Source organism: Rhinoderma darwinii, chromosome 11, assembly GCF_050947455.1.
Source record: "Rhinoderma darwinii isolate aRhiDar2 chromosome 11, aRhiDar2.hap1, whole genome shotgun sequence".
NCBI classification, from domain to species: domain Eukaryota; kingdom Metazoa; phylum Chordata; class Amphibia; order Anura; family Rhinodermatidae; genus Rhinoderma; species Rhinoderma darwinii.
In genome coordinates, this window is record NC_134697.1 from 15593634 (window position 1) to 15606490 (window position 12857).

General features: G+C 45.3%; 1 protein-coding gene across 3 annotated transcripts in view; it reads left to right on the top strand.

Moving 5' to 3' along the window:
* LOC142663605 (M-phase inducer phosphatase 3-like) overlaps positions 1 to 10234 on the top strand; it is a 35351-nt gene extending 25117 nt beyond the window's left edge. For all 3 annotated transcript variants that reach the window (XM_075842355.1, XM_075842353.1, XM_075842354.1), the window contains 3 exons: positions 3786 to 3910; positions 7743 to 7854; positions 9950 to 10234. In XM_075842355.1, the coding sequence (XP_075698470.1) occupies positions 3786 to 3910; positions 7743 to 7854; positions 9950 to 10144 (432 nt within the window). In that variant the 3' untranslated portion in view covers positions 10145 to 10234. The remainder of the gene's footprint in view (positions 1 to 3785; positions 3911 to 7742; positions 7855 to 9949) is intronic.
* Positions 10235 to 12857: the final 2623 nt, after the last annotated feature.

Below are 12857 nucleotides of genomic sequence, written 5' to 3' on the forward strand. Positions count from 1 at the left end.
GATATATGGCCCAAGCAGACAGTATCACACATGATAGGCTTAGATACATGGCCCCAGCAGGCAGTATCACACATGATAGAATTAGATATAGGGCACAGCTCGCTGACATTGCGGCTTCAGCGCTGGACCAGAAAAGGTAAGCATAATAATTGTTTTGCTTTTTAATGTGTTACTATTTTTTTGGGTGTATTTGTGTTTTTTTACAGGTTCGGTTGTTGGACTACGTCGGATTCGAGGACTACTTTGATTACTGCTTTTTTATTCTCAATAGAATGGTTAATGGTGGTTGTGTAGGTTTTTTTATTTCAATAAAATATTTTTTCTATGTCCTTGTATTTTTTTACATTTTATTACCACTGCCTTAGTAATGGCTGCTGGCTGATTGACAACGTCCATTGCTAAGGTGGGACTTGGTGTGAGGGTATGTTCACACGTCAGCGTCCGTAACGGCTGAAATTACGGGGATGTTTTCAGGAGAAAACATCCCCGTAATTTCAGCCGTAACGGCATGTGCAGGCGCTTGAACGCCGCGTCCATTATGGACGTAATTGGCGCTGCTTTTCATTGGAGTCAATGAATAACGGCTCCAATTACGCCCCAAGAAGTGATAGGTCACTTCTTTGACGCGGGCGTCTATTTACGCGCCTTCATTTGACAGCGGCGCGTAAATATACGCCTCGTGTGAAGACAAACTTCAGCCCATTGCTTTCAATGGGCAGATGTTTGTCAACGCTTTCAAGCCGCATTTTTCGGACGTAATTCGGGGCAAAAACGCCCGAATTACGTCCGTAATTAGTGTGTGTGTGAACATACCCTTAGCCGGTGCAGAGGCGAACGCTAACCCCCATTAGCACCGCCATCAGGGGAGGATCCAGTACCCAACCCGGCCACAGGCTGGTATTATTATGCTGGGAAAGCCCAAAAACAACACCCTGGTAATGCTAGCCTGCTGCTGTCTTGTATCTGGCTGTTTATGAGAAATGGGGGACAACAACCGCACGTTTATCCCATTTAAAAAAATAATTATGTGGGATCCCTCCCAATTTTCATAACCAGGCAGATACAACACAGCAGCAGTCTAGCATTACCAGGGTGGAATGGGGCCTCTGTTTTTGGCATTTCCCAGCCTAATAATACCAGCCAGCAGCCGCCCCACTGCCCGATCATCACTACAGATGGTCGGGTACTGGATCTTCCCTAGCTCCTCCCGGTACCCCTGGTGGCGGAGGGTACCGGGGTAATAATAGCGGTTAGTGTTAGCCTCTGCATTGGCTAACACTAAGCCCCACCTTAGTAATGGACGCTGTCAATCGGCTATTAATAAGGCACTAGCAAGAAAGTTTAAAAGAAAATACAAAGACATCGAACAAATATATTTTATTGAAATAAAAGACCCCCACACCACCCTCATTAACGATTTTATTGAAAATTAAAAAAGCCGGCATCGAAGTAGTCCTCAAATCCGACGTAGTCCAACGACCAAACCTGTAAATAAACACAAACACACAAAAAATCCATTAGTAACACAGGTGCTAGGCTTAGATACAATCCCATGTGTGATACTGTCTGTTAGACCATGTATCTAAACCTACCACTAGGCAGGCTTAGATACAGGACGCCAGCAGGCAGTAATCTTATACAGTATAAGATTACTGTCTGCTGGGGTCCCGTATCTAAGCCTGCCTTGTGGTAAGCTTAGATACATGGTCTAACAGACAGCATCACACATGGGCCCTGTATCTAAGCTTACCACAAGGCAGGCTTAGATACAGGACCCCAGCAAGCAGTAATGATGTTACACTTACCCAGCTCTTTGGTGCAGCGGATGTCCCAACACCATTCAGCGTCTTGATGTCATGCGCGGCACACAGCGTCATGACGCGAGAAGACGTCAGGACTTCCACTGTGCTCGGGAAGGAGGTTAAGTATGGTGTTATTACTATAGTAACAGGGGCCCGTGTATTGTATGACATAGGCCCAAGTTGCTATAGTAAATTCTATGGACAAGGCCCGGTCGCAATCGCGACTACTGCCCGGTCGCAATTACGACCCCTGTAGCGGCAGTCGCCCATGCATCCGGGGGAACCGAGTCAAAGATCCGGGTCTTGTACCCGGAGGTCCGGTGCTAGCGACGCCCCTGCCCAGCACCATAGACAGATCATACAAATAACTATAAAGAAATGAAAGTACGATTTGTGAAAAAGTTTCTTCCATTTGGACATTCCCTACTTGTTAAAAGGGTTCCTTGACAATGAGCTTGTCACAAAGTGTCCCTCGGCTGGGACCTCCAGCAATCAGCTGTAATCTGTGGGGAATCCTGGCAGCAAGTGTTTATTTTCCCTGCAGCACCACCACAGGGGAAATTAAGCATTACAAAGTGCTCATCTAGATCAATAAATTGTCTGTGTAATGCAGGACAGGACAGGTCCTCCAGAGTGGGAGACACTCTAGGTAACTGCTCTCCACTCTGGCCAAGAGATAAGAATCCTGGACAGGAGACACCCTCTAATAACTCAGAATTTCCTAATAGGGTGCATGAAAATATGTTTTCTAAACTGGACCAACCCTTTAACTTTTGTGGAACAAGAACACTACTTTCACAAAGATACACTGTACAGAAACTGCTGTGAAAATGTGAGTGGTGCGCGCTCAGCGGTGATGCTAGTAAGTATGGCACGTGACCACTGAGGACAGGGATGGACTGCAGTGGAAACGTGACGTGACGGCACGGCACGCTGTAAACAAAGACCGACGTGGGACCGACAGAGCATCTGTGCAGGACTGGCAGAGGAATGAAGAGGTGAGTATTGATTGTTTTATTATTTTAGAACATTTGCTGCTTCTTTTTTTTCCATACTCTCGGTCAATCCCTTTAATCCCCTGCTCGAAACCCCCCTTAATGAGCAAGAAAGCGAGTGACAATATGTAGGATAGACCCTCAGCTCTGGCGGACCTTGCCTATCTCTTCAGTAAAGGGGTTTTCCCATCAGAGACATTTATGACATATCCACAGGACATGTCATAAACATCAGATCGATGTGGGTCCCGTCTCTGGCTGCCTCCCGGCCCCTTACTGATTAAATGGTCGGGAGTTACGAATACAGAGTAACTCGCTGAGCCACACTGTTTCCGTAACTCATAAAACTGAACAGCAGTTACGGAAACAGCGTAGCTCGCATGCTACGTTGCTTCCGTAACTGCCATTTACTACTATGGAAGTTACAAAAACAGCATAGCTCATCAAGTTCCGCTGTTTCCGTAACTCCCGACCATGTAATCAGGAAGTGGTCGGCAGTCAGCGTGAGCACAAAAAGCTAGAAGGGGAGTTAGGGGGCCCCGTTCTAGAGGGAGGTGCAGGTCCCAGTGGTGGGACGCACATCAATCTGACATTTATGACATATCCTGTGGATATATCATAAATGCTCCTCAGGGGAAAACCACTTTAAGTGCTTGGACATTCATTTGACTGGCCGGCATGTGATGCTACATTTCCCGTGCAGCGGCCGTTGAGCCGGGCATAAATAACAAAGCCATACAAGGAACAAATAACATGGCCACACCGTCAGTAAAATAATAGAACATACAGGGCACAGGTAAAAGAGCCACAAATAATACTACAACAAAGTGCCTATATACTGCATACGGTCCAGTGCCCGCTCACTTGTGCAGAAACCCATCCATGCTTTACTTTGGTCGGCCCTTGTGTGTCTCAGTACTAGTCATATTTGTAATGAGCTGGCCGGATGCTTATCTAACGTTGTCAATTATGCCTTTGCTTTTAACAGGGGGCCTGGAATTTATATGGAGAAGACCAGATTTCAGAATATTTTCTTAAGAGCCCTCTACTTTCCGAGGGCAGAAGAGTAGTAATCTTTCACTGTGAATTCTCCTCTGAAAGAGCTCCCAAACTGTGCGTATAACCAGTTACTATTTCTCTATTTATCTGTAATGTCGGGGTACGGAGACAGACAGGTGAGCCCTAATCTACCCGCCACTCAGTCCCTGCCTACTTGCAACGACCCGCCCTAGGCGACGGGGTACAACTGGGCGACGGTCCCTACACTCAATAGGTGCACGACAGACAAACAGACAAGGGTACAAAGAAGCCAGGGAAATGGGGAAGCTGCCCACGGGGACACCGTGAGCAACAAGCGAAGTGAACGAGCCGAGTCAAACCAGGAGATGAGCGAGGTACAAAAACGCAGAGCAGAAGAGTGGTCAGTAAAGCCAAGGTCAATCACAAGCAGAGGATCAGTAGTTCAAGAAGCTGCAGGAGGGCCAGGAAACCAGCAGAGAAGAATCAGAAGCAAAGGAGGAACAGGAAAGGCAGGTATAAATAGACAGACGGCGGGAGCTAGCTCCGTCTGGCCAGGCTGTGATAGGTTCTCCCACTCCTAAGCCTGCCATCCTGGGTGGTGGAAGATGGAGTCAGTCTCACAGACATAGAAGCAGGTGCAGACTGATTAACTATGGGCGTCAACACAGAAGATGTGTCTGGCAGATCCTTTACATTATCATTCGCATATCTTAAGAAATCCAACACTTTCTATTAAGTTTTCTCTAGTTTTGACTTTTTTTGCATTCCTGATCTCTCCTCTTTAGGGGGAACTTACTGTATAAAGATTTGCACAGCTCCCATAGAACTCAATAGTAAATCTGTCTCCAGTAAGCTCCTCCTAGCGGTGATGGCAGGAAGTCAACATTTTTTAAGTGACTCGATGACTGTGTGAAGGTAAGCAGAGGTTGTAGAGCTCTGCATCGTTTTTTTTAATAATAGAATTTATTATTATTGTTGAATTATATCAAAATATTCCATATTACATAACAAAAAGAACGAAGAAAATGTTCAGTTAACATTATAATAAACAAAGTATTATGTAGTACAGACACTATCCCGAAAGGGGTTCAAATAGGTAATACTGAAAAAGCAACAATCACCCACTAAAACCCTGGAAAATACTGTGTGGGGGGAGAGAAGAAAAACAAAACAAACAAAAAAAAACAAAACATTACTCCATCAACTACTAACACATTTTAAACCAGCTCTAAAGTCTTTTTCTGTTCGGGGGATAGTCCCATTATACATCTGTTCCAGATCTTATAAAAATAAATTCCCCTTCCTCTTTATCTAGCGTTAAGTAATATGATCTTTCTAAAAGCATCACTCTATTCAGCTTATGGTGCCATTCTACTTCCCGTGGGAAATCTTTTGAGATCCATTTATAAATGGTAACCAATCTTGCCAGAAACAAAATCTAATTAGTTTTTGATTATCTTTCAAAAGATCGTAAGTGCCAAAAATAAATAGCATCGGTTCCATATGGAACCTCTTTCAGAATGAATTTAGAAATAGATGCTGCAACTCCACTCCAGTATCTATGTAGTTTGGGACAACACCACAAGTGTATGAGATCCTCCTGATGTATAATATGTTTCCGACAATTATTGTCATTCCTCAACCCCATAACCTTTAAAAGATTCGGTGTAAAATAAAGTCTATGATTGTTCATAAAACAGATAAATCGGTGATCGTGATTTAATGATGCTTCTCCGATATGTTTATAAAATAACCCCCCATTCGATCCTAATCCCAAGATCCTTATACCATTTTCCTTGTGATTTAGGCTGGAGTCACACGAGCGTGGCGTTTTTGCGCGCGCAAACACCATTTGACAGCTGTGTGTGTCATCCGTGTCTGATGCGCGGCTGCGTAATTTTCGCGCAGCCGCCATCATAGAGATGAGGCTACTCGACGCCCGTCACTGTCCAAGTTGCTGAAAGAGCTAACTCTTTCAGCACCCTCGACAGTGAATGCCGAACACAATATCGAAAAACCTGTTGAAAAAAAGAAAAAGTTCGTACTTACCGAGAACTTCCCGGCCGTTGCCTTGGTGACGCGTCCTTAGTGACGCGCCTCTCGACATCGGGCCCCACCTCCCTGGATGACGCGCCAGTCCATGTGATCGCTGCAGGCTGTGCTTGGCCTGTGATTGGCTGGAGCTGTCACTTGGCCTGAATTGTCATCCCGGGAGGAAGACGCCGGGAGTTATCGGTAAGTCAGAACTTCGTTTTTTTTTTACAGGTTCATGTTTATTGTGATCGGTAGTCACTGTCCATGGTGCTGAAACAGTTTAACTCTTTCTGCACCATGGACAGTGACTATCTCCTGACGTCGCGTACCGATAATTTTTTTGCCGGGTTCGGCCAAATCGAGTTTGGCCGAATACGGTGACGTTCGGTTCGCTTGTCCGGCTTCGCAAAGACACTCCGTATGGATGTTCGGAAAACAGAAAAGCACGTGGTCCTTTTCTGTTTACATTCATCCTTTTGACAGCTGTTGCGCAAACACGCAGTTCGCACGGAAGTGCTTCCGTGCGACATGCGTGGTTTTCACGCACCCATTGACTTCAATGGGTGCGTGATGCGTTGAAAACGCTGAATCAACGGACATGTCGTGGGTTTTTGGCAACGGAGCAACGCTGCGCAAAAAAAGCTGCCATGTGTGCACGGCCCCATTGACTAATATAGCTACGGGCAACGCACGTGAAAATCACGCGCGTTGCACGCGCGTATTTTACGTTCGTCTGAATAAAGCCTTAATATGATTTCCTTCAGCCCCTGGAGCTCTGTATCATAAAAGCACATGCACTATTGTTTGTTAGTGTCCTCAATATGTTCCTCGTTGGTACTGTTTGTATCTGTTGCCTTTGTTTTATATAACAAAATAAAAATCTTTAAATAAGAAAAATAAAAACAACTCCTATGCATTTATTATAGCAGTTTGGACCTTTTTAGATTTTTTATATATATATATATATATATATATATATATATATATATATATATATATATATATATAAATTAAAAAAAAGTGTTCAAAGGTGGACATAGTATATGCTGCATAGTATATACTCCGTATGTTGGTTAGTATGCAGAGAGAGTACCATATGCCGCAGGCCCCCTCTCCCCAAGAGCCCTCCGGTCATTGAATTGTCCCAAATAGTTTGTTAGCCTGTGCCTATAGCATGCCTTCCATTACCTATAGCCAAGGAAAACCTTTACTGCATATTGCATCATCTAGCCTGATTGGACATATTATATGCAGTGGTGGACTGCACAATTATAACTCTTACAAACTGCAAAAAAAAACAAATAAAAAACACCCTTTTTTGTTGTGTGTATTGTTGTTTTCTAAGCCACTCGCGATTTTCACTGCAAATTTTACGGCTGTTTTTCTATAGAGTCTATGAAAAACGGCTCCAAAAACGGCCCAAGAATTAACATGCACTTCTTTTTCACGGCCATTTTTTTTGTGTGCCCGTTTTTCAAAACGGCCGTGTAAAAAATGGCCCGTCGGAACAGAACGCCTCCAAACATCTGCCCATTGATTTCAATGGGAAAAACTGCGTTCTGTTCCGAAGGGCCGTTTTTTTACGCGGCCGTTTTGAAAAATGTCCGCAAAAAAGAAGTGCATATCACTTCTTGAGACGTTTTTCATTGACTCTATTGAAAAACAGCTCCAAAAACGTCAGTAAAAAACGCAGCAAAAATCGCGAGTGGCTTAAAAAACTTCTGAAAATCAGGAGCTGTTTTCCCTTGAAAACAGCTCCGTATTTTCAGAAGTTATTTTATTTTGTGTGTGCACATACCCTCACAATGAAAAATCTAATATTCGCACCTTAGTAAAATTAAATATTTCTGAATTATTTTGTATTTTGAAGACTTTTCTTCTCTCATTCAAGGTGTCGAACTTTTAGAAACTTGGACAGGGAAGCAAACCTGTATCCACATTTGTATTACCCTGAGCTCTATCTCTTAAAGGGAGGATATAAGGAGTTCTATGAAAAATGTAGAGTAAGTATTTCATATATGCAAAAAAAAAATAAAAAAAAAAAACCCTCCATGCAAAATTGTAATGTTTTCCCCCTAGTCATTGTATCTGTAATTCACTCCGTCAGATCACTGCTCAAGCCGTGAGATCGAACCCTGATGAAGCAGGTCTATTCCAGAAGCTGAGCTATAGTCAGCCTATCAACTGTCTGGGAACAGTCTAGTTTCCTGGTGTGTGTGTGGGTGCTGCTACTTTTGCCCTCCCACACACTGAACAAGCAGCACCAGAAACTACCTGTCAGCTCAGAGAAGAAGCTGCGTTTTATGATATTCTTTTTTTTTTTTTTTTTTGCTGATTTAATTACATGAGTGAGCTGAATTTTCCATTTTTGCCCGGATTTACACTATAGGTGGCCTTACTGTGACAGTTAAGTGGATTCTTAAGTCTGACAATTCTTAAGGTGGCCAAGATATTCTAGGTCCGCCCCTGTTGTCTATGCTCTGACTTACTCCCAAGCATCACGTACATCATTAGGCAGGGGCTACACATGCAACACTGGTTGTTGTTCTAGCATCTTTTCAAATGTATTGAATTATATCTGTCCGTTTCACAGGTTACATCCAATAATCCTTGAGACCACCATTGAAAAAAAAAAAAAGCTAAGCTCCTATTGCGGCGATTTTTTTTTTGTGATTCTTTTTTATGCAGACGCTAATGTTAGATCAGAACATGCGATTGGCGGTAAAATTCATCACAAAGTTGTTGGAAGGGATTGAGATCAGGGCTCTGTGCAGCCACTAGAGTTTCTCCACAACAAACCATGCCTTTATGGACCTCTCTTTGTGCACAGGGGTACAGTCACTATGCATTTCGGCAGGTAGCGTTCTCCTGGCATCCGCCAAACCCAGATTCCTCCATCAGACTGCCAGATAGTGAGACGTGATTCATCACTCCTGTGAACACGTTGCTCCAGAGTCCAGTGGCAGCGTGCTTTACACCGCTCAGTCAACGCTTGGCATTTTGATATTAGGCTTATGTACAGTGCCCATGAAAACCCATGTCACGAATCTCCACACGCACAGTTCTGGTGCCAACATTACTTCCAGAAGTAGTGCGGTTGTCTGTATTCTAATGATAAGAAAAGAGGATAGGCAATTTTTTTTTTTCTTACACGGCACACACTTCAGCACTTGAGTTTGCATGGTCTACCAATTTAGTGGCTGCTGTTACCACTTCACAAACACAGGTGACCGGGGCAGATCTTGCAGATCAGAAATTTCACAAACTGACTTGTGGCAAAGGTGACGTCCTACGACAGTGCCATGTTTAAAGTCACTGAGCTCTTCAGTATGACACATAATACTACCAAGGTTTGTTAATGGAGATTGCATGGCTGTGTGCTGGATTTTATGCACCTGTTTGCAATGGGTGTTAATCAGTGGCTGACACAGACAGCTGAGCGCCCCTGGGCAAGAACAGTATATAGGCCCCTTGCTCTTCAACAACTCATCATAAATCACCCCCTTATGTCTCTCTTACAATCTTAAGTAATTGTTAGCCATAAAATTCATTAGCTCAGGCCTTTACATACAATCTAATAGACAGAAGAAGGCTGCTTTAAGGTAACAGAGGGCCCCCTTACCTAATGGGCCCCTGTGCAGCTGCACAGGTTGCACCAATGATATGTCCGCCCCTCGTGTGAATGGAACAACTTAACTCAAAAATTAAGAGGGGTGTCCACATACTTTTGGCCATAAAGTGTATCATGCAAATTGAACCGCTAGGTAGATTATCACTATATTTTCACAATGCTTGTAAGATACAGAATTAAAAATATAGTTTTGTGAGGAATTACAGTATGTGAAAAAACATTTTAAAATTACTTGTGGCCTGTTAAGATGATACAACTTATCTAATGGCACCATACAAAGCATCCTCTCTTAGTCAACTTGGCTTTGTTTGACGTTTAAAATTTGGCTCCAGTTTACTCCTTCTTTATATAACTCGTATATATGGGTGGGGCAGTGAAAACCCCTACCAAGATCAGCCAGAGGAGGAGAAGGATTTTTATTTTCATTATTACCACTGAAACATTTATGTATTACTCTTCTCTTCCAGAGTCTGTGTGAACCGCAAAGTTATGTCAAAATGGTTCAGAAAGATTTTCAGGACCAATTAAGAAAATATCAAAAAAAGAAAAAGAATTTAACAGGTCAAAGGGTTCGAAAAGAACTGTTTAAGCCACTGACGTCAAGCAAAAGCTTTAGTCCGGTTACAACGCAGAGCGTACTGAAATTGGCGAACTCGAGCTAACAATGTACTTCAACGGCCGACTGGACCTACACTGACGGAAATCATGGCTACCTAATAACCAAGGAAAATAAAGAAATATAGTATTCATAATATAGTAAATGGCTATCTGTCACCAATCATAGAAACAGGTTAGAAGATACCAATGATTGACAACTCTTCCTCTATACCAAGAGAAAATGTCAATCACTTTATGTGGGCGGGGGAAGCAGGACTCACAGGCTCTATGAGTGGGCGGGGGAAGCAGGACTCACAGGCTCTATGAGTGGGCGGGGGAAGCAGGACTCACAGGCTCTATGAGTGGGCGGGGGAAGCAGGGCTCACAGGCTCTATGAGTGGGCCGGGGAAGCAGGGCTCACAGGCTCTATGAGTGGGCCGGGGAAGCAGGGCTCACAGGCTCTATGAGTGGGCCGGGGAAGCAGGACTCACAGGCTCTATGAGTGGGCGGGGGAAGCAGGACTCACAGGCTCTATGAGTGGGCGGGGGAAGCAGGACTCACAGGCTCTATGAGTGACGGGGAAAGCAGGACTCACAGGCTCTATGAGTGGGCGGGGGAAGCAGGGCTCACAGGCTCTATGAGTGGGCGGGGGAAGCAGGGCTCACAGGCTCTATGAGTGGGCGGGGGAAGCAGGGCTCACAGGCTCTATGAGTGGGCGGGGGAAGCAGGACTCACAGGCTCTATGAGTGGGCGGGGGAAGCAGGACTCACAGGCTCTATGAGTGGGCCGGGGAAGCAGGACTCAAAGGCTCTATGAGTGGGCCGGGGAAGCAGGACTCAAAGGCTCTATGAGTGGGCCGGGGAAGCAGGACTCACAGGCTCTATGAGTGGGCGGGGGAAGCAGGGCTCACAGGCTCTATGAGTGGGCGGGGGAAGCAGGGCTCACAGGCTCTATGAGTGGGTCGGGGAAGCAGGGCTCACAGGCTCTATGAGTGGGCCGGGGAAGCAGGGCTCACAGGCTCTATGAGTGGGCCGGGGAAGCAGGACTCACAGGCTCTATGAGTGGGCGGGGGAAGCAGGACTCACAGGCTCTATGAGTGACGGGGAAAGCAGGACTCACAGGCTCTATGAGTGGGCGGGGAAGTAGGGCTCACAGGCTCTATGAGTGGGCGGGGGAAGCAGGGCTCACAGGCTCTATGAGTGGGCGGGGGAAGCAGGGCTCACAGGCTCTATGAGTGGGCGGGGGAAGCAGGGCTCACAGGCTCTCTCTATGAGTGGCTGGGGGAAGCAGGATTTACAGGCTCTCTCTATGAGTGGCTGGGGAAGCAGAACTCACAGGTTCTATGAGTGGGCGGGGGAAGCAGGACTCACAGGCTCTATGAGTGGTTGGGGGAAGCAGGATTTACAGGCTCTCTCTATGAGTGGGCAGAGGAAGCAGGACTCACAGACTCTCTCTATTAGTGGGCAGAGGAGGCAGGATTCACAGGCTATTTCTATGAGTCCTGGCAGAATTTACACAGCTTTTTACATGACAATCCAGAATCAAATCATAGAAAATTATATATTATCCCTGAACTAAGTGTAATTTCCTCTATCCTATGCTGACCCCAGATTGGGGCATACTAGACTTGCCGAGGCAAATTTTAAGGTGTTTTTCAGGCCATCAATGTTTGAATATGAAGGTTCGAGCCCCGGGACCATCACCTTCACTGTTTTTACATAAAGAGCTCAGCCCCATTCACTTTTGCTGATCGGCAGGGGCACTTTAGGTCGTATGCCCATTAAACATTAATGGCCATAGGAGTTGTCTCATGAAAACAACCCCTTTTTAAAAAGCCAGACCAAAGCCGGACTCGCAGCTGATCCGTGGGTCTGCCATTCAATTGAGAAAGCCGATCTCGTAATGCAAGTTCTACAAGCTCTCGTAGGTTAGATTTCCTAGATGCAATGGCACAGAGGCTGACAATCTGCATCTATTATGGTCCTGTCCTAAAATAAGAAGTTTCTGGGAATTAATTTGCAATGACATTCTGAATATTTATCAGAAACGGCTATTTTTACACCCGTGGATCTGCATATTGGGGGCGTTAGAACTGAAAGGTGGGAGAATGGGGCAGGCTATGGCAGTAGGGAAATGTCTATACTACGCCAGGAAATGTATTTGAATAAATTGTGAATTCCACCACCTACCAAGTTTAGTGAATTGGGTTAATTATGCCAACACAGTTATAACGCTGGAAAAAATTATTTATAGGAAAAAAGATAGAATCCCTGTGTTTTATTCTATATGGTCTCCCTGGATTCAGAGCCACCAAGGTGTATTCAAAATAGAAATATTGGAGATTATCTAGTGGGGATTGGTGGAGTGACGCAGAGGAAGGAGCGAGAGTTTCTTGTAAGGCTGGGTTCACACGACCGGGTCCCACCCGAGCCCGAGTGTCGGCCGGTAAAATCGGTTTGCATAAAGTTTTGCATCCGTTCCGGGCCGGGCAGATCTGGACAGTGACATCAGCGGCAACTCCTGAAGGGGAATCCCCAGGAGTTTCCCCTGATGTCACTGCCCAGATATGGACAGAGACATCAAGCGCTCTGTCCAGGAGCGGAATCCCCGAAAACGCAGGGATTCTGCTCCTTCAAGGAGTTAAAGTGGGGCTAGCACATAGCAGAGCGGGGAGATACCTCCCTGCTCCGCTATAGTGGCGTCGCTACAGTAGTAGCAGCCGCAGCAGCTGCTAGCGGCGCCATGGAAGGTGGGCCGGGCCAGGGCGCTTTTAAAACA